Here is a 26,247-nt window from a genome sequence, read left to right as displayed (position 1 = left end):
TCGTGATTTCAGTTAGTCTCTGCCGGCCAGAAGGCTCCTGACACGTGTATTTGTGTGGTGTGGGTACGGCCTCTGTGTGGGGGTGCTGTAGTGAGATGTGCGTTGCAGGTGTGCGTGTGCTGACGTTGTGTGAGTGGTGTGTGTGTGTATGAGGTGTGTAGACTTGTGCACGTTCAGATCCTTGTTCCACACTGCAGATAGCAGGCTGGTGCGGAGCCGCCTGCCTGGGCTGGAAACTGACAAGCATCTACCAGGCTTGTGAATCCCCTTCTTTACTTAGGGTTACAGCCAGGGGTGTACTGGGGACAGCTGGCTGTCCAGAGAACAACAGAGGGGGTGTCAGTCTCTGTGGTGTAAGTTCCCCCACCAAGGAGCTCACACTACTAAAGTGATGTCATTGAGTGTGGGCTTGGGGAGAGATGCACAGTAGGACACCATCCAACAACATTCCAACCGTCCAGATCTGGGGGACATAAAGAGCCTCAAGAGCATCACAGGGAAATTTAGTGAAACAATAGTAATGGTAAGTTTGGAGTATGTATTCCCTTTGTTTTTAATGTAATTTATTTAACTGTAAGTTTAGAACAGGATTTCTCACCATCAGTACTATTAACATTCGGGCTGCAGAGTCTTGGTTGGCGGTGGGAAGGGGGCTGACCTGTGCCTTGTGCCCGCGACATCCCTGACCTCCACCCACCGGATGCCACTAGCACCCCTCCTCCAAAATGTCTCCAGACATTGCCAAATGTCCCCTGGGGGGGGGGCGCATTCACCCCACAGTGGCGAGCCTTGGCGATGGCCGTGTTTAACCTCTAGCTCACAGAATTTCTACAGTAGGCAGTAGGCTCTTAGGAGCCTATACGAGCCTCCTCCCGCACGTCACGGGCACCGCGTCTGGCTAAATCTGAGACATGGGTTTTTTCCCCTAGAATTCATTCTTAGAGAAGAGCTGCCACCTGAGGCCATAGCTTTCGGTCTGGACAGAGCCCCCGACCACAGAGGGCTCTCAGCCTCTGACCCGCCCGTGGGATGGTTGGCACAGAGTGGGAGATGCGCTGCCGCAGCCCTCTGCCCTGCTGCTTTATGACCCATGAGAGAGGGAAATAGTACGGCTTCTGAATTCATATCTCATTTTAATATGGCATTTTATAATCCTAAAAGTCCGTATGTGCGAATTGGCAAAACAAAACAAAACAACCAAACCCAAACAAATGAAACTTTAAATACAGTCTTCCTCTGGGAAAATCTGCCTGCCGGGTGTCTGGGGCCGCCCTGTGTGTCCCGGGCTCCCGCTGAGGCCCACGCGCCGCGTCTCATCCTGCTGGCCGGGCTGCCCACCTCTGATTTGCCACTTGGCCCAGGTCCTGTTTTTCCCCAGCTTCATGCTCAGGGTCTGGCTCTCCTTGATTCATTTATTCATTCGTACAAAATACTTATTTAGCACCAACCATGGACCGAGGAAAGTGAATGACTGAAGGAAGAGGCTCCTGCTCTCTGTAGTTTTCAGCGTTCCGTGGCTGTCCCCAAGGAGAGGAGAGGTGCATGCTTGTGTGGATGCCAAGGGGGCATGGGTGCTGGATGGGGGAGGGGGAGGGACAGGTGCTAACGTGTGTGGGTGGCTGTTTTGTGCCTGGAACCGAGCTGGACGTTATACACCCTCTCATTCCACCCTCCCACTGTGCTTTTGAGGGAGGATTTCTTTATCTGTGGAGCATCTGTCTCCCTGCTCCAGAGTGTAGGTGCCCTGAGGACACGGCGCAGGGGCCTGTTTCTCCTGGACGTAAGAACTGTCCCAGTCCCAGAGATTGGAAAATAAAAGGAAGAAAATGAAGGAAGGAAGGAAGGAGGGAAGGAAGGAAGGATGGAAGGAAGGAAGGAAGATGGATGGAAAGAGGAGAGAAGGGCAAGAGGAGAGAGGAGCAAGCACAGTCCCTCTGAAGATGAGAGCAGTCAGGGAAAGCTTCTCGGATGAGGTGACGTTGGGAAGAAAGGATTGCAGTTGGGAGAACTGATGGAAAGGCTAGTACAGAAAGAAGAAATAGGGCATGTCCCCAGAGATTTCTGAAATGTGAGGGTCTAAACTGGGAAGAGAACATTATAAACTATTGTTTTCCATCTGAGACTGAGAGGAAGACAGACAACTAAAAAAACTTCCCTGTCTCCAGCGAGGGTAACGTAACTATCTCTTCCCACCCCAAGGCCTTCTCAGTTGAGGGACATTTAGGCAAGAGCTCTCCCCTGGGCACTGGAGGGGAGGGGAATGATGATAACATAATCATCGTATTACCAATGATGTTGGCTTCCTTTCATCAGTTCCCTACTGTGGACCAAGTCTTTACATGTGCCTTCAACCTGTGAGGTAGATACCACCCCCATATTCCAGATGAGGGCAAGTATGCCACAGAGAGGTGCTAAGCTCACCCCAGGACACATAGGATTCAGGCAGGGTCTACTTGCTTGTAGGGTCCACACTGTTTCCACCGCTAGCAGCCTTCCCTTCCTGCCTCTCACCCCGAGAGAAGCCTGGAGAGTATTCAGGTGTGGTCTGTGGGCTCTTTGGGATCCAGCTGCCAGCCTGCTTGTTGAAATTTTTATTAGCCTTTGACTTTCGGATCTCCAGTTTCTTAGGTTACCAGCAAATGGGCCGTGCTTTTTTAAGAAACTCTCCCCTCTCTTCAGGGCCACCTGGTGGCTCCCCTCCTTCCTGACTCTGCACCCTATAGACATCTCCACAAGTATGGATCATGGCCAGAAAAGTGAACATGGGAATGCAGGCAAGAGGGGAAGGAATTGCTGTCTGCCCAGAAGCCAATGGAAGTCCAGAGGCTGGGAGCTTGCCTTGGTCAGAGCCCCTATCCACCACCCCTCGTCCCGCCGCCCTGCCAGATACGCCACCCTCTGGGCACAGGAGTCTTGCCCGGTTTCAAGCTGCGATATGACAAGAGCACCAGGATGCCCTCCTCCCTGTCTGGGACTCTGTGCACGTCGGCGAGTCTCTCTCAGCCTATTCCCTGGCCCCAGCACGAGACTCTTCCCTCCCTTGGGTTGTGATTTCTCCACCTGGGGAATGAAGCAGGCTGCAGTGTGCTCCCTCAGGCTCCCCAAATCTGTGAAATGAGGGTGACATTTCCTGTCTTCCTGCCCCCTTCCCCCTCCTGGGCTGTCCTGGGCAGCAGGTGCACTAATGGTGGGTAAACAGGTAGGCAATGTTCTGACACAGGGTGGGCTGTTCAATTTTGCCAGAGCAGACGAGCTTGTACACAAATAACTCTGCTACCAGGGAGCGTGTGATAAGGGCCCTAGAAACCTCTTTGCTGCCATAGCCACCTGCTCTTCATGCCTCCCTGCTCCCTGATGGCTGCTCTCACACCCAGAAAGTGGGTCAGAATGTAGGGCAGAAGGAATGCCCCCTTGTGTGGTCCCCACCCTACCCAACTGAGTCAAGATTGCCAGCAGGGCAGAGATAGAGGAAATTTATGGGGTTAGGGGCACCTCTGTGTCCAAAATACAGTCCTGGCCAGTCATTCTCCCTCCCCCAAATGCTCACAGCTCCCTATTGCCTTCTGGTTATGGTCCAAGTTCCTTAGCTGGGCATTCAAGGCCCTTCACACCTAGTCCGGGGCCTGCGTGTGGACGTGCTCCATGACTCTCTGGGCAGTGAGTGGACCCTTCTCTGGCCTGTCCTCCTCCCAGGCACGCAGGACACACTTCAGCACATCAGGCTGCCTGCCACCCCGTGGACTCAGTCGCCCTCTCCAGACCTTGGCCTGCAGAGCTGCCACCCCTTCATCTCTGACCGCTCCGTAAGGCCTTCCTCACTGCTCCCTCCTCCCTTGAAGCCTTTCCTGACTCGCCAGACGGAACCACACAATCCCACTTAGAAAGTGTTGTTGTGAATGGTTAAAAGTGTGTGATCTCTGGAGCCAGACTGCCTGGGCTCCAGCATCTAGCTATGCCCCTTACTAGCTGTGTGACCTTGGGAAAACGAGACTCTCTGTCTGTGCCTCAGTTTCCTCATCTCTGAAACGGGGATGGAGTAGTACCTCCTAATAAGGTCATTGGAGGAACACATGAGTTAATATTTATGACGCACTTAGAGCAGTAAACTGGCACCTGGTTTCTCTCCCGGGTGAGTTTTCTGATGTTGACTGAAGATTGAGTAATATTTGAAGGTCTTCCCACATTCACTGTATTCATAGCATTTTTCTCCACCATGAATTTTCTGATGCTCATAGAGGAATGAATTGTAACTAGCACTCTCCCAATTCACTGCTAGTCAATCCACATTCATGGATAGTCCAGGATGAGGTTCCTGATATTGAGTAAGACATGTTTTGTCTAAATGATTCCCCATAAGTGGCCCATTCATAGGGTTTCTCTCCTGTATAAATTTTCTGATACTGACTTCATGACTTTGGATAAGTTATTTATTGGAGTCTTAGGTTTCTCCTCTGAAAAAAAAAAAAAAAAAGGAATATTTAGATGGAATAACATAATATCTTTTTTAAAAAGATTTTATTTATTTATTTGACACAGAGAGAGAGAGCACAAGCGGGGGAGCGGCAGGCAGAGAGAGGGAGAAGCAGGTTCCCTGCTGAGCAGGGAGCCTGATGGGGGGCTCGATCCCAGGACCCTGGGATCATGACCTGAGCCAAGGGCAGATGCTTAACCAACTGAGCCACCCAGGCACCCCAGAATAACACAATATCTTAATGTGTGTCAAGTGCTTAGCACAGCACCTGACTCCTAGGGAGCGCTTAATGCACGGTGGCCATTGTACATGGTGGGTTCCTCTAACTTGGCTATACCATGGTCGTTTGTCAGCAGGGACCATGAATTGCTCGCCTTAGTGCCCCCAGAGCCTGGCAGTGGCAGGGCCTGTGTGAAGGTGGGTAGGTGAGTGATAAGGGAGAGAGCTTTATCAAAGCTGAGTAGAGGCCTATTTGGGATACATCAGTTGTACTCCTGACTTAGCCTGATGGTGGCTGGGACCCTGCCCCTATGAAGCATTTTCGAGGCTTGATTTTCATTGATCCTGACAGCCAAAGAGAAGGATAGATAGAAGAAGAAATGTCTGGAGTCTGCTAACCCAGAGAAAAGGATCATCGCCAACCCACCATCTTTTTAAACTTCATCCATCCTCACTCTTGACAATTCTCTCTTAGAGTATTCATTCATTCAACAACATTCAACCTGTAGTTATTTACTGAGCCCCTACTGTGCCCCAGGAACCATGCTATGCCCCAGGGATCGGTAACACAGATAAGATCTGTACTCTCACTTATGTAAGTGAAGCAGAAAGTAAGTAAACAAACCACTGCGAAGTGTGGGAAATGCTGTGACTCCCCACTGGGTGTGGGACTTGGAGGAGTCAGGGAGGGCTTCCTGGAGAAAGAAATAGCTGAGCAGAAGATAGCACAGCAGTTCTTATAGCTGACACAGCAGGCCCAGGAGGGATCTGAGCAATCACAGAGATACAGACTCTGCATTGTAAAATCGCGGAATCAGAGACTCTAACATCAAAGGATTCAGAGTAATAGGATCCATATTTCTCTACTAATAATATTTTTTTCCAGACTCTTCTTTCACCAAGACCCAAGACATATCTTATCAGGGAAGCCCTGGCATCTTTATAAAGTAATTTATGCCTATTATACAACATAGAAAAATAAGATCTATAAAGAAGTGGGTTGGTGGGTGGAGAGAGTCTCCTTCAACCCCGGTTAATATTTCAGCCATGTTTCTTTTCCTTTCATTTATTTCTTGGGCGTGTGTTTTTAGTATTATTTTTTTAAATTGACATAATTTATATACCATAATAGAATTTTAATGTAAAATATAGTGGTTTTTAATATATTCACATATATATATTTAATATACATATATATTTAATATATAACCATCACCACTAATTCCAGGACATTTTCATCTCCCCAAAGAGAAACCCCATACCCATTAGCAGTCACTCTTCATTTCCCCCTCACCCCAGCCCCTGGCAGCCACTAGCCTGTGCTCTGTCTCTCTGTGCTTGCCTATTCCGGACATTTCATGTAAGTGGGATCAAACAGTAGGTGGTCTTTTCTGTCTGGCTTCTTCCATATAACATGTTTTCAAGGGTCATCCATGTGGTAGCAGGAATCAGTATGCCATCTCTTTTTTATAGCTAAATAATATTTCTTTGTATGTAGATACCACATTTAAACAATACATTTGTCAGCTGATGGACATTTGGTTTTCTTTTTCACCCTTTATGACTATTTTGAATAATGTGTGCTATGGACATTTATGTACACGTTTTTGTGTGAGCATCTGCTTTCAGTTCTTTCAGGTGTATACCTAAGGATAGAATTGCTGGGTCATATGGTAACCCTATGTTTCACTTTCAGAGGAACTGCCAAACTGTTTTTCAAAGTGATCCCACCTTGTTAACATTCCCACCAACAATGTATGAGGAGGGTTCCAATATCTACACATCCTTGACAACACTTGTTATTATCTTTTTTTGATTGTAGGGTATCCTAGTGGGTGTGAAGTATCTCACTGTGGCTTTGATTTGCATTTCTCCAATGACTAATGATGTTGAACATCTTTACATGTGCTTATTGGCCGCTTGTATGTTTTCTTGGAGAAATGTCTATTTGAATCCATTGCCCATTTTTAATTGGGTTATTTGCCTGTTTATTATTGAATTGTAATAGGGTTTTTATATATCTTGGATACTAAACCCTTATCAGATAAGTGATTTGAGAATATTTTCTCTATTCTGTGGGTTGTCGTTCCACTTTCTTGATAGTGACCTTTGAAGCTAGAAGTTTTAATTTTGATAAAAAGCAAATTTCTCTCTTTTTTTAAGTTGCCCATGCTTTTGGTGTCCTATCTAAGGTTACATTGCCTGATCCAAGGCCATGTTGATTTACACATAGGTTTTCTTCTAAGGGTTGTATAGTTATAACTCTTACATATAGTTATAACTCTTACATCCTTGATCCATTTTGAGTTAATTTTTGTATATGGTGTGAGGTAGGGAGTCTAACTTTATTTTTTTGCATGTGGATATCTGGTTGTCTCAGCATCATTTGTTTGAGAAAACTGTTTTGTGTTGTTGTTTTTTTCCCCCTCAATGACTTATCTTTGTTCCTCTGTAAAAAAATCAATTGACCATAAATATATGGGTTTATTTCTGGACTTTCAGTTCTGTTCCATTGATCTATGTGTCTATCTTTATGTCAGCATCACACAGTCTTAATTACTGTAGCTTTGTGGTAAGTTTTGAATTTGGGGGTGTAAATCCTCCAACTTTATATTTTTTCAAGGTTGTTTTGGCTCTTCTGGGCCTTTGCATTTTCATATGAATTTTAGGGCCAGCCTATTCACTTTCTTTCTCTCTTTCTTTCTTTCTTTCTTTCTTTCTTTCTTTCTTTCTTTCTTTTCCTTTTTTTAAGATTTTATTTATTTGAGAGAGAGCGAGAGCACAGGCAGGGGGAGGGGCAGAGAGAGAGAGAGAGGGAAAAGCAGACTCCCCACTCAGCAGGGAGCCCATCTGCCCACGTGGGGCTTGATCCCAGGATCCCAAGACCATGACCCGAGCCCAAGGTGGATGCTTAACCGACTGAGCCACCCAGGTGCCCCCAGCCTGTTCATTTCTAAAAAAAAAAAAAAAAAAAAAAAAGCCAGCTGGGATTTTGATAGGGATTGCACTAAATCTATAGATCAATTTGGGAAGTATTGCCATGTTAATATTAAGTCTTCTCATTCTTTCTTTTGGTACTTATTGAGTATAAAGTTGAGCTCATGCCAAATACATTGTTTTGAATCCTGATGTCTTCTGCTCAATATTCTATCACAGGCATTTCCTTGTGTTATAAAAATGCAAGAGTAATTTCAGTGCTATGTAATATTCCATTGTTTGGCTATACCACACAGAATCATAAACTTTTGGTTTTTGGCTAATCTGTCATGAGTCCCTCATGGTGCAGGTACAAATGGACACTGGGAGGCTAGGTGGCTCACAGAAGGGCAGCAGATTATTAAAGGCATCCCCTGCTGCAGGTGGGGAATGGGACTCACTGGAAAAGACAATGTTCTGGTTACTGGAGAGCTGACCTGCCTGCCCACCTGGGAGCACCACCCTGATGGAATCAAATCAGGAAACACAATTCAATTGACTGCACAGACATTGATAGAACATGTCATTTAGGCATGTTTCTCTAGAACAGTGGATTAAAAAAATTTAAAAATTTGCAACATGAAATTCACTTAACCTTGTAACTCAGTTATCCTAAAATGAAGGTTTCACTAAATAATACTTTTTGTATCAGCCAGGAGAAGCTGGTTTGCTGCAGTAACAAGCAACCCCCAAATCTTAGTGGTGTAAGAGCTTTCTTTTTCTGTCATGCTACACATCTATCATGTAATAGGAGAGCCCTGGCACTTAGTTTACGGAAGTCTTCTCCCTCCAGATGGTTTCTGGTTTCAGTGGCAGAGGAAGGAGCGTGGGGTAGATAGAAGAATGGCACCCCGAAGATGTGTACATACTAACGCTTGGAACCTTTGAGCATGTTATATTACATGGCAAAGGGGAATTACAGTTGCAGATGGAATTAAGGTTGCTAATCAGCTGACCTTAAGTTAGGGGGCCGAATGTATTCATAAAGGTCTGTAAAAATAGAAGAGGGGGGCAGAAGAGGTCAGAATGATGCAGTGTAATAAGAATTTAACCTGCTGTGGTTGGCCTTGAAGATGGAGGAGGGGGCCATGAGACAAATGTGGGTGGCCTCTAGAAGCTGGGAAGGGTGAGGAAACAGATTCACCCTGAAGCCTCCGGAAAAGAATGTAGCCCAGCCAACATCTTGATTTTGACCCAGTGGGGGTACATTTCGAACTTCTGACCTACAAAACCATAAGATAAATTTCTGTTGTTTTAAGCCACTTAGTTGTGGTCATTTGTTACAGGCTCTGTAGGACGCGAAAACGTGCACTAGCCCTTATATGCTTCTGCCCGGAAGTGACATGTGACACTTCTATCTCATTGGCCATATCTCACATGCCACGTGGGCATGCCTAACTCCATAGGACTGGAGAAATTTGCTCAGCCTTAGAGGGAAATGGAATATTAGTGAATATAGTAATATCTGCTATACCCCTGCTATCTGTAAGTCACGCTGATGTCTTCAAGTCCATTAAAACAAAACAAGGAAGTGCCGGTGGCAACCGTTTTAAGTCGATTTCATGATCGACTAATGGGCTGCGACCCCCGATTAGTAAAACACTGCTCTGTAGACCCTCCTCCACCCAAGCCTCATGGAACACATGACACACCCTCGACTTAGCTGATTGGTCCAGGCTGGGGGCACCTGACCAAAGCTGATCAATCAAATTCCTCTCCTGGGAATTTGGAATTGGGCCATTCAGCCAGTTAACAGTGCGAAGCTGAGTGAGAGGCAGAGTAGAAACAGGGTCGGGGTGAGAGCCACATGCAAGCGAAAATGACGGAGGGGCAGAAAAGCCCTGAGTAAGCAGAGAGAGTCGGTCCCCAGAGACAATGGAGCGGCCACATGGAGAGCAGCACAGCCCCGAGAACATGCAGCCCCAGGGGGAGAGGTGGAGAGAGAGCAACTGCCTGAGAGGCTGATGGCTTTCCCGGTCCTGGCTCCAGCACTCCTGCGTCCTGCCTGCACGTCCTTCCCGTGAGAGTTTGGTCTCCTTATTGTCCCTCCTCCTTTTCTTGAGCCACCCTCGCTGGGTTTCTGTTCCTTGTCTCCAGTGAGCTTTAGTCAGCTAGAACACCCCCAGTGTGTCTCTTACTGGGCTCAGCTTTGACTCTGAGAATCAGGCTGGTGGGGCACAGATGGGTCGTGGTTGGGGGGGGGGGGGCTTTGTCCTGACAGTGATGGGGTCAGGAAGCCAGTGGGGTTGTTTCAGGGAGGGCTTGGCTGTGCAACAGAGCGGATAGGACCTGGGCTCTGGAGACACACAGCCAGAGTTCACCTCCCAGAGCCTCAGTTTCCTCATCTCTGAAATGGGATTGTTGAAGGATCAGCAGTGTTCTGGGAAAAATACTGAGAGGCAGGACTGGGGCAGAACATGTGCTCGGGGCATGGGAAGCCGCTGTTGTTGTTTGAGGAAGCCATCAGAGTCCCGGCTTCCTGAGGAGGTGGCCCCAGGGGCTGATTGAGTTAGCACAGGACATTCCCCGCCACTGGCCATGTTTCCTGCCCTTGTTGCCCTCACTCTTCTCGCCTCTTACTCGCTTTTTCATCCTTTTGCCCTCCCCTTCCCTCTCCAGACTCATTTCCCCTCTTTTCTGCTTTTCCCCTGAAGCTGATTAAAAAAAAAAACACCTGCTTTAGGAAAGCAGCAGAGTTGGATATAAAGTACCCAGCCTCTGGAGGCAGACAGAATTGGGTCTGAATCCTGACTTAGCCTCTTGGCTTGCTCTGTGTCCCTGGACAAATTGCTATATCTCTCTGACCTTCAAGTTCATTTTATGTAAAATGGGAGTTATAATGCCCATTTCACAGTGTGTTATGAGAAAGAACTAATCAGGCAGTCAACAAATGCTAGTTCTGTCTGTCTTACTGCCCTTCCTCGGTCCCTCCCTCCCTTTTTGACTGTCACTGCCCCCAGCCTGGCCCCCAGCCCCCTCCTGTGGTGCGGATGCCCCTCCCTCCTCTCCAGGATCACCCGAGTGGCTTTCCCTGACTCACTTATAACTCAGGCGTTTCTGGTCTCTCCTTTCTCTCAGGCCCCGGGCTCCTGAGCGGTGGACTGAGGTTTCTGGAAGCAGTTGGGGGTCCCTGTGACTTCTCTGGTCTCCTGGTCTCCTGCGCAGGTCCAGCCCTAGCTTGGGAGCTGCTGGTTCAAACTGTGTGATCTGTATTTTTTCTCACTTTAGCGATTATTACACCCCAGCTGACTATGGCATTTTCACACTCCAAATACTGATAAATATTTATGAGGAGGAGAAAAGCCCAGAACTAGGGGAGGTGGGGGAGAGAAGTGCCAGGGCCTTCTTTGCAAGCCAAGCTCAGCCCTCTCAGTGGTCCCTTGGGCCCCAGAAGTTAGGGTGGGGGTGGGGTGGGGGCTGAGGAGAGAGTGCAGAGCCACCCCCATACCCCTTCTGGGAGCAGCGACAGTCCCCGTGGCTCTGTGGGCTTCACCCCACTTGCCTTGGTGGCCTGCTGCACCTCCTGCTTCTGGGGGCCTGCTCCATGCTCTGGGTTTTTGGTTGGTTGGTTTGTTTCATCTCTCATTCCATCTGTTATGCTCACACCTGCAGGGCAGCGTCCCTCTCCCCTCCTCTCCCTCCCTCCCTCCTTCCTCCAGTACCTTCCTAGGCTTTGCCTCTTTCCTTTTTCTTCTCTCCTCCCAGCATTACTCTGAGCAATTCTGGGGCTAGATGATGGGGCTAGGTGAGGGGGTCTCAGGCTCCCAGACCCAGCTCTAAAAGGCCCAGCGAGCACTTGGCAGGAGTTGGGGGCCGCGTGTCTGCCTGACTCAGCGTCCAGTGCTCTGCTGTGTGGCCGTGGGCACGTCCCCTGTCTTTCTTGGGCCTCAGTCTCTCAGTTGATTCCTTCACTAATTCATTCATGCACCCACTCAACTAATATTTGTCGAGCGCTTGCTACCTGCCACGCATTAACACAGATTTATTAAATGCCTACTAGGGACGCCATTCTAGGGACTCAGGACACATTAGTGGAGAAGAAAGACCAGGCTCTCTGGCTCGTGGGGCTGCCATGTTAGCAGAGCAGACAGGCATAAATTAGCAAGTCGCTTGTGTAGTAGGTTAGCAAGTGGTGAGTGCTGTGGGAAAGTAAATAGAGCCAGAGGAGGAGAGGGAGTGTGGGGTGAGGCCACAGTGAAGCCCCATCACAGAAGGCATGGGGCTGGGCCAGCAGATCTGTGGTGGGGAGCATCTGGGGGCAAGTACTGCTCCATCGAAGGCCCTGGGGCAGGACCCACCCTGGTGTGTTGGAAGAACAGCTGTGACTGGAGGGGTGAGGGAGAGCGGTCGGTGATGCCCAGGGGTAAAGGGGAGGCAGGGCCGACCACACACACAGGGCTTTTTTTCTGCGTGAGCTGCGAGGACTTTGAGCAAATGAGCGGCAGAGGCTGACACATCTTTAGAGACTCCCTCAGCCTGCTGTGTGAAGGGGAGGCTGAGGGGGCCATGGCAGATCCCACAAGAGCTATAATGGCAAGAATGGAGGCTTGGGTGGGGTAGCGCCGGAGATGGTAAGATCTGATGATGCCAGACACTATTCTGGCTGTCAAGGCTTGGGCGGTGCCTGAAAATCACTCCAGGCGCTTCTCCTCTGTCCTGCCTAGGGACGGCCTGCGGGGGGCCTTGCCCCTGGAGGGATGCGCTAATCCTGGCTTCCTCTTTCTGTCCACAGGGTGTTCAAGAAGGCAAGCCCGAATGGAAAGGTGAGTCTGTAATAACCACACCCCAGCTCGTCCCTGGCCCCAAACTCTTGTCCTCTCTTGGGCATTTCTATTGCCCATGCAGCACTCCCCGCACACCCCCATCTGTCCTTAGGAGCTGTCCACCACAGGGGGAGGGACCGCTCAGGAAACTTTCTGTCTGAGGGGGGGCGGTACAACTCCCCGGGACTTTAGGGAGCCACTGCTCCAGGTTGAGACCCAGCCTTTCTTAGAGAGACTTCAGTGCGAGTGTGATAATTAGACTAAGTGCCAAGGGCCTCGGGGGCACTGAGTCCCCTGGCGTGAGAGGCCCTTAGAGCCTCTCTGCTGAACCCTGGCGTCACCTAGTTATGTGGAGCAGCTCCCAGGGCCTGTCCTGCTTTCTCTCTTTCCACAGGCCCCAGGCTCCATCCTGCTTTCCTTTCAGTTCAACAAATAGATATTACTGACATCATTCCTTCTCGGGTCCAGGCCAAAGTGGGGGGGACAGGGCATACCGAGACAAATGAGGCATAGCCCATGCCACTCACAGCCAGATGAGGGAGGCAGACACAGAAACCCATCACTTCAACGTGAAGCGGCAGGGGTGAGATCAAGGGATGCCCAGGGGCTGAAGGACCCAGCCTGGGCAGTCGGAACGGCTTCTCTCTAAAAGGGATGAGTATCCAGGCAAGGCAGGGTGAAGAAGGGCATTCTAGGCATGAACACAACTCACAGGGAGTGGGGGAGCATCCACAGCAGTTGAACCAGAGTGCCAAGAGGGAGGCAGGGGGAGCGGGAGCTGAGGTGAGGCAGGTTGCAGGGTGTAGGAGCTTGGCCTCGCGGCCTGGGCGGGCAGATAGCACCATGTTGCTCCCACGTCTCACATCTGTGCCCGCGGCAGACCTCGCCAATAACTGTTCACCCTTTCCTGCTGAGCCAGGATTCCATCTTAGATGCCTTCTCCACCCAGAGCCCCAGGCAGCCCCTGATCTATCAGAGTTGGCATTTGGAATGAAACCCATTTGTCATCATACCTCTGGGCTCAGGAACCATTAGAGGGTTTTCAGATGGGAGTAGTAGCGTTAGATTTGCATTTTAGGATAACCAGTCTGGCTAAGGAGGGGAGAAAGGCCTCCAGTCCAGAGCGTGTGAGGCTGCCGGCAGCAGGCCACAGAGGGGGCTGGTGTGTGTGGTGCGTCGTCCAGGCAACCGAGGCTGTGGGGAGGAGGAGGGCTGGACTGAGAGAGATGATGGAGGGAGGGGGCTCAGCGGGATGCAAGGACTGTGCAGGAACAGGAAGTGTCTTGGATGACTGTGGATTCTAGAATCTCCCGCTTGGGAGGTTCTTCCCTGCAGGCTGGCTACCTAGCAGGACACTGGCTCCCCGTTCCTCCTTTGCCTCGGAAAACCAGTCCTACTATGAGTGGACCCCGGCCAGACTGCAGTGAGGAGCACAGAGCTCAGGCTTGGGCGCCTTCGGCCCCGCCGCGGGTTGCCCTTGCTGTCTCAGAGATGCGCCCAGCGCTCCCGGCAGCAGACTTCTTTGCTGCTGCCGGTCTACTCTCAGTGGCGCTTGCTGTGAAGATCTCAGGCCTCAGTGTCCTCATCTGTAAAATGGGAACAGTAACAAGTGCTTCAGAGGGGTTTAGGCTAAATAGGTGCTTTCAGAATTGTACAAGGGTTTGTTTGTATCAGCGCTGGAGCTCAGGTCCAAGTCCAGTTAGGACTTTGATGTAGGTCCGGGTTGGGGTTTAGCAGTTGCAGAGGCAGTTCCCGGGGTTTCCTCCAGAGCAAGGGCCGGTGGCTTTTCAGGGATGTGTCCTCCAGGCCCACAGCTGCTAACACCCCCTGTGCCTCTCCTCCCCAGCTCACGGTCTATCTGGGAAAGCGGGACTTTGTGGACCACATCGACCTTGTGGACCCTGTGGGTGAGTCCCTGTAGGCTGCGGGGGAAGGTGGGGAGAGGTGGGGCTGACCTGGCCCCTCCTAGAGAAGGGAATGTTAAAGCCACCCGGGAATAGCCCCCAGGTCTCCAGAGGGGCCTGGTGCCAAGAACAGGGTGTGCGTGGCTTCCTGTGACAGTCGGCAGACATCTACCACGGTTACTGAGCAGCTCCTCGGCCCTCAGTGAGGACCACGTGAGGGGAAAGTGGGGGGGATTGAGGGGAGAAACCGGGAAGGAGGAGGGCGAGCAGCCACCAGCGTGAGGCTTATTACGTACCAGACACTGGGGTAGCTCCATTATGATCCCTGCTTTCCGCTGAGGAGAATGAGGTGCAGAGAGGTTAAGTGACTTTCTCCAGGTCACAGAGCCAGTGGGTTGAGGAGCCTGGATTCAAACCCCGGGCAGCCTGGCTCCACAGAACCTTTGTTCTGCTGCATCCTGATGAAAAGGTGGGAGGTGGGAAGAAAACCTTGGGGCTTATGAATGGGGTCTGTCCTCACCCACATGGGGTTCTCAGCAGAGGCAGGATTGCGGCTAAAGTCACCTTTCAAAGTCTTACTCTAGCTGAAGGTTTCTCAGCCTCGGCACTCTTGACATTTTGGGCTAGATAATTCTTTGTTGGTGGGGCTGTCCTGTGTATTGTACGTTGGGTAGCAGTATCCCTGGCCTCTATCCGTTAGACCTTAGGACTACCCCCCATCCCAGCAGGACGATCAACAATGTTTTTGGACATTGCCAGATTTCCCCTGGAAGGCACAGTCACCCCGGGTTAGGATTCTAAGAACCATAGCTCTCGTTAGAAGAGCCTGACCTCACTGCCTCTTCCCACAGCTGTTGGAGGGAGGGAGGCCCAGAATTATCCCTGTTTCACATATGGGGACAGTGAGGCCCAGAGAGGCTAAATGATTTCAGAGGGACAAGAACAAACCAAAGTGAGGCCAAAGGAGGTGACCGATTGGGAGGATGGACACTGGAAACTGCCTGAGGCCAAGTTCAGGTGAAGAAACTAGATGTGTCGCATGGGGAACGTTCACAGAGAATGTGGCCTCTGTTACGTATCCCTGGGAGTTGTCCCGGGGCCAGAGGGCGGAAGGGAGCATGCGGCTCCAGAGCCGAGGTGGGAGGAGAGAGAGCATAGCCAGCAGGTTTTGGTTTACTGGGAGGAAGACCTTTATGACAGTGGGGGCAGGAGAACTGGGAAGTCCCTGGGGTCCCTCTGCTGAGGGGGTGTGCGCAGGGCTGTGGCCTGCAGAGAGGTCAGCTCCCCATTAGGCCCTCCCTTCCTGGCCTGGAGTAGGACGACCCCGCCTTTCCTCCCCTGTGCTGTCTGGGAACACTGGCTCAGTGTCCCCTCTGCCATCTGCATCTCCTCCCTGAGCTGGCCTCTTGGAGGCAGTGAGCAAGCATCCCAGGGTTTGGCTGGCCTGCTACAAGGCACAGTTTCCAGCACACTGTCTGGGGCCAGGGCTGGCCCTACCCATTGGCCTATTAAGGACCGAAGTGGGGGTGGCACCGAGGCTGGGCGCAGGGCAGGAACAGGAGGGAACCGGCTCCCCTAGGGCACACACCCTGGGACTGTTCAGTCAGTGTTCATGGAGCCCCTACTTTGAGCCAGGCCCTGTGCTGGGCCCTGGGGATCTTGGAGAGCTCTGGGGCACTGTCCAGACTTGATCAAATGACCCACAGAGAGAAATACCTTCCCCATCGCGACATTGAGCTGATTATGAATTCCCAATGCATAACTATCCCCCATGGTTCCCTGTTAGGCTCCAGGGCAAGTCCGAGCCCCCAGCCTTGCAGACAGGACACTGCAGGTCAGGCCTGGCCCTGCTTCCTCCACCACCCCCAGCATGTGCTCTCCCAAGCCTCAGAGCCACACCCTTCCCCCTGTCCATTTTGTGCTGCCCCGTGGTCATCCAACTGGTGACCCTTACATGCCCTTTAAGACCTGGCTCCTGCTTCCATCCCCTAGGAAGCCTTTCCTGACACCCCTAGTTGGGGGGGTGCCCTCTCCCCGGATTTTGTACAGAGCCCCTGGTGCTCAGGCGCAGAGGAAACAACCACAGCAGAAGGAGGGAAGATGGGCAGGTTTGGGGATGGGCTGAACACTCCCCTGACCAGGTATCCCTTGGGCCTGCCTGGGACTGGATAGGACCAGGAGCCTTCTGACACTCCCTTCTGGATGTGGCCCCTGAGATTCCCTGAGAGCTTGCTGTGTTGGCAGCATGGGGGGAGGGCGGCAGTGGGCGAGAGTTGGGGAGCGACAATTTTGCTTGTTCCCTGGGTGTGGCTGAGTGAAGTTTGGCCAGAGGTGACTGGGGATGTCAGGCAAGGAGGTGACCCCTGAGCCTGTGTTTCTGGCCTTCTGGGGTCCTGCGGGGAGAAAAATGTCCTTTGTGTCCAGCTGGTCTCTGCACTGCCGCGGCCAGGCCTGGGGACATTCTCCGTGGAATCACAGGAACCGGGCACCGTCTCAGCTTTAAACATATTAACTCAGGCTTCACAGGAGCCCTGGGAGGTCGGTTCTACAGGATCGCAACTCCTGCTGGCAAATCCCAAATCCAAGAACCTCTAGAAGTCTCAACTTGCTCATAAGTTTGATGTGGGGTTCATTCAATGGCAAAACCTGACTTCAACTGATAGGAAGCTCTTGGTGAAAATATTCGTGTTTCCCTGCAGCGGTGTTAATGGGACATGGCCTTTCCACAATTCAGAACCTCTAAATTTTAAAGTACACCTGATCGTAAGGGTTTCGGACCCATATTGTCGTTCTTATGAACAGGGAAGAAACAGAGAAGTAACGGCCCCAAGTCACCAGCTGGGCCCGTAAAGCCAACCTCCGGGTAGGGGGTGGGGCATGGCAGTGCCCTCCCCTGGGTGCTGGCCTCCCCATTTCTCTCATGAGGCTTTTCAACAGCCAGATAGTTAGGTTTGGATTTGGCTTGGTGTTTGGGGCTCAGGAATTTGAGAGGTCAAGCTGGGAGGGTCTGCTTACTCTCTGTCCTTCTTCCAGATGGTGTGGTCCTGGTGGATCCTGAGTATCTCAAGGAGAGGAGAGGTGAGGTGGTGGTCCCCACCTCTGGCCTGTGAAGGGGCCTCCTATTCCCCACCAACCTCTAGCCCAAGGCCTCCCTGAGGCCCAGGCAGAACATCAACTAATTCTACGGCCTTTCTCTGCCCAGCCCCACTGGCTCTTCCCTTTGCAGCCCCAACGAACATCAGAGCAGGTGCCCTGGCCTCTTCCGGCCTGGGTAGCCCACCCATGCCCATTTTAGGGGAACCTTGTCAGTGCTCCGGGCACTCTCACATCAATATAAATGATTTTTGCAAGGCCGGGGATACCCATTAGGGCAGGGATTAGGGTCTCATTACAGAAGAGAAAACTGAATCCCAGGGAGGTGAAGGGATTGTCCAGGGTCCGCAGGGAGACACGGGGTGGGGGTTGGGCTAGGACAAGACCCCATGCCTTCCAGACCCCACTCAGCACTTATGTCCCCCTCCCTCTGCTCTCTCCAGCCACATCCCTTTCCCAGTCCCCCCCTTCCCCTCCAATCCTGTAAGCCTACCCCAGCCCTCACCAACCCTGTCAGACGTCTCCTATGCTCCTGCACACTCCACTGGCCAGAGCCGGGGCGGGGGGCCCAGGGTGGGGAAGGACAGAACTCACCCAGCAGTCAGCTCCCATCTCCCCGACCCCGGGGCCAGGCCTGAGTGGCTCTCCCAGGGACCCAGTCCCCCCATCCCCAGGGCAGCACAGTCCTCCCCGCAGCAGCTTTGGGACAGACCTGGGAGCTCCAGTTGAGCTAATCCCAGGGCTCAGCTGGTGCGCTGGGGGGGCTTGTTTGCTGCCCTCCTGGGCCCATCCTCAGCGCCGCCTGCTCCCACAGTCTATGTGACACTGACCTGCGCCTTCCGCTATGGCCGGGAGGACCTGGACGTCCTGGGCCTGACCTTTCGCAAGGACCTGTTTGTGGCCAACGTGCAGTCCTTCCCGCCGGCCCCCGAGGACAAGAAGGCCCTGACGCGGCTGCAGGAGCGTCTCATCAAGAAGCTGGGCGAGCACGCCTATCCTTTCACCTTTGAGGTTAGGGCCCGCCGGCCGCGCCCGCCGCGGGAAGCCCTGTGGGCAGGCACATGGGGGCAGCACTGTTTCTCAGTGTACACTGGGACCTGGGGCACGGTCACTGATCCTGCCTGGTCAGTGTCTCTTCTCTGGCCACTGCCAGGGTTGCACCTCACCTCTGAGCTCCTCCTTGGACCCTCTGGAGTCCAGCTCATCGGTGGGAGAAAGCAGGCTGGGGAGAGGCTGCAGAGAAAGAAGGAGCCCTGTCTCGCCCCGGAGTCATTACGGGACTGTCTCCTCCCTCAGACCAGCTGCCCACATGCCTGGCTTCTGCAGCCTGGCTCCAGCCCGGCTCCAGCCCACCTCATAAACGAGGGGTGGCACGTAGTGATTTCCCTGCTCTGCCACTTTCCCAAATGGAAAGGCTCCCAGATTCTGGATTTTAAAATTTCCTGTTTCTCAGACTCTGATTCTGTAATTCAGTGAAATCCGCTGGCTTTCTGGGAAGCTAGAGAAAGAGAGAGGATAGAGTCATCCTGTCCAGAGTAGATGTATCGCTTTCCTATGACTACTCTAACAAGCCACTGCCCACCTGGTGGGAATGAAACAGGAGCGTGAAAACACACATGGATGATCTTACAGTTTCAGAGGTTAGAAATCAAACACAGGTCGCACTGGGCTAAAATCAAGATGTCCGCAGGGCTGTATTTGTTCTGGAGGCTCTAGGCCCTGCCCTTTCCAGCTTCTAGAGACCACTCCTGTTCCTTGGCTGGTCGCCTACCCCTCTATCTTCCAAGCCCGCAGCGGCCAGCCAGTCTCTCTCCCAGCCCACCACTCTGACGCGGAGTCTTTTGCTTCCTGCTTTCCCTGCTAAGGTCCCTTGTGGTTACGTCGGGCCTGGTTAATCCCAGATACTCTCCCCATCTCAAGATCCTTGACTTAATCACACCTGTAAAGTCCCCTTTGCCATGTAAGCTAACAGGCACAGGTTCTGGGGATTCGGATGTGGGCATCTTTTGGGGGTGGGGGCCTCTTGTTCTGTCTACCACAAGCCAGGCACAACCCTTTAGGCAAAGAAAAGCACTGACATCCTTGGCTTTGCTGGAGGGGCTTCTGGCCCAATGTGGGGCATCCTTGGTGTGGTCTGATGGGGTAGACATGGTCTGTCCTCTGGAGTCCCCGGTCTGATAGAAGAGACATAGCCTGTTGCTAAGGGGCCCCTGGTCTGAAGAACGTGTGTGGGGGTGGTGGGTGGGCAGTATGGGGAGGTCAGGGGTCAATGTGACAGGAGACTTATTCTGTCTGTCCTCTTAACAGATCCCTCCAAACCTCCCGTGCTCTGTGACATTGCAGCCGGGGCCTGAAGACACAGGGAAGGTGGGTCACCTCTCTGGGAGCATCTCTCTGGGTATAGGACATTTGTATCCCTAGGGCCCTGGCTTTCTCTCTCAGAGGTGCCGGAACCCTCTGTGTGGAAGCCTCCTTGTGTCTAGGCCACTTCAATACTGCCCCAGATAAGCAGTCTCTTTTCTTTCTTTCTTTTTTTTTTTTTAAAGATATTATTTATTTATTAGAGAGCTCACGCACGAGAGAGAGTGTGAGAGACAGAGAACAGAAGCAGAGGGAGAGGGAGAAGCCGACTCCCTGCTGAGCAGGGAGCCCGACACACGGGGCTCGATCCCAGGACCCTGGGATCATAACCTAAGCTGAAAGCAGATGCTCAACCAACTGAGCCACCCAGGCGCCCCAAGCAGTCTCTCTTCATACAGGGCAGCCCAGAGGGTGTCATCCTCACCGCCCCCCCCCCCCCCCCCGCCAGCATTCAGTTATGTGCAGTCTCTCCTGGGCTGCCTGTTGGCTGCAGCGAAACCAAAATGTCTCTGGACTACTACCTGGTCTCACAGCCTTGCATGGGGGTGCACTCATTGTGGTTTCACAAGTGGGGAAACTGAGGTTCTGAGAAAAGTGACACCCCTAGTGTCACAGCCCCCAGATCTGAGCCCCCGTTTCCTCATCGGCAAAATGGGGACAATAGGATGCGCCGCCTCGTGTGGTTGAGAGGGTGGACTGAGACACTGAAGCACTGTAGGGTCTACACACAGTACGTGCCCCCCAAACAGGGTTGCGGAGGCACCCGTTGTTATTTCCGTGTGGCTGCCTCCATGAGGACAGCCGCCCAGACCAGGCAGGTGTCCAGAGGGTGAAGCCCAGTTCAGGCAGTTCAGCCCATCCAGCGTTGGGGGAGCTGGGAGAGCTCTGTGGGAAGGTCATGTTGGGGAGGCAGCCATCCCCAGAGGCAGCACACCACTGGGGCTGAGCACTGGGTCCTGAGTCAGGTGGGGGGTGGGGGGGAGGGGCGGGTTTGGGAGTTTGGTGTTCCTATCCAGCGTCCTCGTTTGTAAAATGAGAGGGTGGGATGGCTGTGCTGTGGGGACCCCGCCCTCTCCAGGACCCTGTGGTCAGCAGCCCCTTCCCCTCAGGCCTGTGGTGTGGACTATGAAGTCAAAGCCTTCTGTGCCGAGAACCTGGAGGAGAAGATCCACAAGCGGTGAGGAGGGCGCAGCTTCCGCTGGGTGTGTGGGCTGCCTGCTGGCCGAGGGAGGGAGACAGGGCCAGCAAAGTCTGAAGAAGAGATAAGTAACAATACCTGGAAGTGTGCGAGGAGGGGCCGCACATTCCAGCCTCAGGAACTCCGAGAAGGGCACTCTGGAAGGCTGGCCAGTCATGGAGGGGTTTTGGAGGGTTTCCTGGGGCAGGTGGCTCAATGGCCCCGGCTCGGGCCTCAGCGTTTCTCCCTTTACATGGCCGTACCTGCCTCCTCCATCTCCCTGCCTCTAGGCTTGCCCCGCCAGACTGCATGTCGTTTTATTTTGGAAAGAAACAAAATTCAGATCGTTTTTAACAGTGAGCAAGATTTTTCCCAGCCATCCTGGACTCCCCACTTCCCATTTCTCCTCCTGGGAGGCCATTAGCAGCAGGTGGTGGTTGGGGCTGGCTGGAGGCAGGGGTGGTGATGGGATCAGTGGAAGCTTCTAAGCAAGGGAGGGAAGTGGAGTCAGCGAAGCTCCCCCTCCCTGGGGAGAGTCAGGGGGAGGGTCAGCCCACCTGTCCGAGAAGGTCTCGTTCTCCTGGAGAGGCAGAGCCCTGGGCAGACAGGCCAGGTTAGCAGCCAGAAACAGCTGGCCCTGACTTCTGAGATGGACTGCCCAGCCCTGCTCTCACGCCTGCTCCTCCTCAAGGCAGGCCCTGCCCTTCCCCCTGGCGAGGCTGGCCTCAGCCCCCCCAGCTCTGATGTACCCTGCGTCCCCAGGCCGCAATGCTCCCGGAGGCTGGCTGAGGGAGGACGCTGCAACTTCTTAGGGAGTGAGCTGAGTTTGCCACCTGGTGGCTGACGGGTGTATTGCAGGCATCTCCATCTCCAGCAGGGCCAACTCTAGGGTGTGGGGGGATAGGACCCTCCCTTGCTTTTCTGTCTTCCTTTTCTTCTTAGGACCTGAGACCAGGGTAAAGAAGGGTGGGGGGGGGTTGGGGGCTTTTGAAGGAGGCCTGACCAAAGCAAGGAAGAGAAACAACACTGAGGGCCACCGCCTTCACCCCACCCCAGTGGAACATTTTAAGTCTACACCAAAGTTACTACTAATAATGATATAGCAACTATCATTTATCAAGGGCCTATTAAGGAACAGACACTATTCAGAGTGATGAACATGTACGAGCTAATTTAATCCTCTCAGCAACCCTGGGAGGGAGGTGTTACTATTGTTACCGTTTTACGGATGAGGAAACTGAGACCCAGAGGTGAATTTACTCAAAGGCATATAGTTAGTAAGGGGAGAACTAAGGCCTTAAGCCTGGCTGTCCGGTTCCAGGGAGTGGAACAGGGATGCTGGGACACCCAGCATGCCACAGACACTGCCTTGCCGGGTCCCATCCCCTCCCAATCTTGTGTCCTCGTTTCCTCCCTGAGCCCCTGTCACCTTCATTGAGCCCCATCTCATCTCTTGGCCTCCCATCTATTCACTGGGTCTCTGTCCTCTTCACTGACCTGCATCCCCCTGAATGAACCCCCTCACTGAACCCCGTCACCTCTCTGAGCCCCCACTTCTTCACAGGGCCCCTCCGCATCTTTTGGTCGAATAGATATTTGGAAGGCATTTGTTATATGACAGGCCCTGTCATAGGTGGTGAGAACACAGCAGTGAACAATGTAGATAAAACTTTCTCTCCTTAAGGAGCTTACCACTATTAAGTGACCTAAGGGATGCAGGCAGTGAAACATAGTCTCTTTCTTGCCATCCTGCTGGCTGCCAAGACACAGACCCAGTGAAGAACTGCCATGGGGGAGTTTGGCTCTGATGGGGTGGGAGTTCAGACCAGGAGAAGATCACGTGAGCTGATCCAGGAAGGTTTCCTGGAAGAGGAGGTATTTAGCTGGGCCTTGAAGAAGGAAGCAAGTGAGGGCCAAAGTGGGAAGAGGGTATTGCAGGCGAGGGCCCAGTGCAAGCGAAGCTGCAGAGACAGGACTAGATAGACCATCAAGGTGACAGTGAGGAAGTGGGGGTGGCTGCAGACACAACAGGGGAGGATGGGGTGGGGCCAGGTGGTGACAAGGCCCCTGTGTCCACCTCTACAGTTTAGACTGGATTTGAAGGCCATGGAGAGCCATGGCTGTCTCCTGAGCAGGAAAGGGAGGATTACAAGGGAAGGGGATGGAGGCAGGTGACTCTGGCTATCTTTTGCTCTGCCCATCTCCATTAGGAATTCCGTGCGCCTGGTTATCAGGAAGGTTCAGTATGCCCCAGAGAGGCCTGGCCCCCAGCCCACAGCTGAGACCACCAGGCAGTTCCTCATGTCGGACAAGCCCTTGCATCTAGAGGCTTCCCTGGATAAGGAGGTAGGAGGCTTGGACTTGGCAGGGGGTGGGGGCTGCTCTCTGGGGGCTGGGACCTCCCTGCCAGCTCTCTTATGGTCGCTAGGGCTCCTGGGGTAGGAGCTTCTGCCCCCAATCCTAAGACCATAGGGTTCAGGGAATCTGAGACCTCCCTTGAGGGATTTGGGAAGCCTTGGGGGCCAAAAGGAGTGGCAAAGTGGGGCATGAGCCTGAAGGATGCGATCGACTTAGGAGTCAGTGTACCTCCTGAAGGGACGTGGGTCCTGGCCATCTTCCCGCACCCCTGGGCCCCTTCGAAGTGTGGGCATGCCCCTGTCTCTGGGGACAGCTGAGGGTAAGTGCCGGCGGCAAGACGATTCGGAGCCTGTTCCCTCAGTGAGCCGGCCAGCCCTTCCCCCCTTTCTCCTGCTTCTTCCAGACCCTCTTGAGTCTAGAATTCCTGGCATCCAGAGCCAGTAGGGACTTGATACACCACCTAGTCCAAGTCCTTCATTGAACAGAGGGGGAGACCGAGGCTTAGGTAACCTGTCCAAGGTCACGCTACTCTCATCCTCTTCATCATTGTTATTACTATTGTTGTCATTATTTCTGGTGACCAGGTCAGGACTGGAGCCCAGGAATATCACCTTCTAATTCAGTTATATTTCAAAATCCCACCAAGGCACTGGTCTAACGTGCCCAGTGCCTTAGCATCAGTGGGAAGTGGCTGAGGAACTTGAGGCCAATGTCAGAGTGGTCAAAGTCTGGGGAACCCCGGGAGATGGGTGTGGGGCCTCTTCTCCCTCCCTCTCTCTAGAGCCTTAGTACCCTCCGGTCCAACCCTTCTCCCTTCTTCTGCCTCCCAGATCTATTACCACGGAGAACCCATCAGCGTTAATGTCCACGTCACCAACAACACCAACAAGACAGTGAAGAAGATCAAGATCTCGGGTACCCTGGGCAGAGGGCCAACCCAGGGGACGGGCAAGAAGGAATCCTGCCAAGGGTTGGGGGTAGCTGAAGGCTCTCCCCTTGTTAACAGCCTTGTGGATAACTACTGGCCTGCAGGGAAGCCCCGGGGCCTCCTCTTAGCCAAAAGGGAAGTCTTTTGAGGCTAGTAACACAGGCTGCTCATTGGTCAGGTAATGAGTTTACTGTGCAAGCTGCCTACTCTTAGGTTCTTTGGGTTCTGGGCAAAGCTGTCCCTAAGGGAGAGTTTTGGTGATGGAAGGGAATGGGTGTGTTTGGGCTATCCTTTGAGTGGCAGACGGGGGTGGTCTCTTGAAGAATCCCCCAGAGCACTCTGGCCATTCCCAGGGCTGAACATCCCCAACTTGAGGGAGCCTGGGATGCCTGGGAGTGGGAGCCCAAGGCTCATACCACCTTGTCTCCCTCTTCCTCCCAGTGCGTCAGTATGCGGACATCTGCCTTTTTAACACAGCCCAGTACAAGTGCCCTGTGGCCATGGAAGAGGCTGAGTAAGTGAGCGCAAGCCCAGCCGTGGATGTGTGGGACTGGGTGGGGAAAAGAGAAGCCCTGGCTGCAGTTACAGATGCACATGGTTCTTTTCCTCCTGGCAGAGGGCTGGGCCTCGGACTTCCTGGCCACTCACCGTAGATGATCCCAAACAGCCTTTTAGAAAACATCCACTTGCTTTAGATACAAGAAAATGCATGCTACAGTCAAGGGAAAGACCCACTCAAACTAGAATGACAGAATGAGAGCTAATGAATCGAAGGGGACCGGGGTCGTAATTACACTGTGCCAGAAACCTAGATTAAAGAGCAGATTTTGCTCTGAGCTTCCTGGCAGCCTAGGCAAAGAGAGAAAGGCACTAGGTACATAGCTTTTCTTGTCTGATAAAAGAATAATCCAGCTCATTGGGTAAAAGGGGTTGTATGTGCAAAGGTAGAGAGTAATTATATTTAAAAAATCTAGGTTTGAGGGTAGCTAATGTGGTTGAGCATGGAATTTTTGTCTCGAGTTTGTTAGCAGCTAAGGCAAGAGAAGAGATCTCAAATGAAACATCTTTTCTCACATAAAGGAAGTAGATGCTCCCATTAGAAGACACATCTGTTGTTGTTGTTGTTGTTGTTTCCTGGCCCTGCCTCCTTTTGGGAGGCAAGTGCATTTGGTGTAATTTTTCATGTGTACATGTTTATGGACATCTAATAGCGCTCAGTATTTTGGAAAGTTACAAACGTGTTTTCAGTGTTACTCTGTGGCCTCTGAACTGTTCTGGCTGGCCTGGGGGTGACGGCTGGGGGGTTGGCTCTGGGGCATGTTTCCAAACCCGCCTCCCTTCTTCCCAGTGACACCGTGGCCCCCAGTTCAACCTTCTGCAAGGTTTACACACTCACGCCCTTCCTGGCCAACAACCGAGAGAAGCGGGGCCTTGCCCTGGACGGGAAGCTCAAGCATGAAGACACGAACCTGGCCTCCAGCACCCTGTGAGGACCCACCCGCCCTCCTCCCTGCCCCTCGGGGTGTCCACACCCACCTTTCCCACCAGTGCCAGTCCATGTGGTGGTTACCCTCTCTGCAAGCATGGCCCCTAGCCTGTCCTCAGGAGCTTGAACTGTAGGGGAACTGTCCCCTTACTCTCACCGCTATCCAGGGCTGACCCAGAGAGCCAGATCGGCGCCTAGACCCAGCTCCCTCTGTCAGTGCTGGGCTCTGCTGGCTTGCCCAGGGGAGGGCAACCCGGAGAGGCTTCCTGCAGGAGGCAGCAGCTCCTGACCTAGTGTCTTGAGTCAGATGGGGTGTGTCCCTGAGGCAGAGCAAGGCTGGAAGGAAAGGAGTGGCTTTGGCGGGAAAGGATGAATCAGGAGGTGGATGGGGAGTCTGGGGAGATGTGGACAGTGAGCTGGGCTAAACCAGATGTTGGTGTGCCCCTTAAAGGGATCCCTGGGCCATATGATCACTCCTGCCTCGTGGTCATCACTGACTCAGAGGCTACCC

The 26,247-nt window shown here is 52.7% G+C and overlaps 1 protein-coding gene across 3 annotated transcripts in view; it reads left to right on the top strand.

The window, feature by feature from the left end:
• Positions 1–26,247, top strand: part of ARRB1 (arrestin beta 1) — a 75,265-nt gene that overhangs the window by 35,078 nt on the left and 13,940 nt on the right. For all 3 annotated transcript variants that reach the window (XM_078058558.1, XM_036082808.2, XM_036082809.2), the window contains exons 2-11: positions 12,399–12,429; positions 14,276–14,336; positions 17,367–17,411; positions 18,241–18,437; positions 19,734–19,793; positions 20,897–20,964; positions 23,175–23,310; positions 24,153–24,237; positions 24,692–24,764; positions 25,599–25,736. In XM_078058558.1, coding sequence (XP_077914684.1) covers positions 12,399–12,429; positions 14,276–14,336; positions 17,367–17,411; positions 18,241–18,437; positions 19,734–19,793; positions 20,897–20,964; positions 23,175–23,310; positions 24,153–24,237; positions 24,692–24,764; positions 25,599–25,736 — 894 coding nt within the window. The remainder of the gene's footprint in view (positions 1–12,398; positions 12,430–14,275; positions 14,337–17,366; positions 17,412–18,240; positions 18,438–19,733; positions 19,794–20,896; positions 20,965–23,174; positions 23,311–24,152; positions 24,238–24,691; positions 24,765–25,598; positions 25,737–26,247) is intronic.

Source organism: Halichoerus grypus, chromosome 11 (assembly GCF_964656455.1).
Source record: "Halichoerus grypus chromosome 11, mHalGry1.hap1.1, whole genome shotgun sequence".
Lineage (NCBI taxonomy): Eukaryota > Metazoa > Chordata > Mammalia > Carnivora > Phocidae > Halichoerus > Halichoerus grypus.
This window is presented reverse-complemented; position numbering and strand designations above follow the sequence as displayed.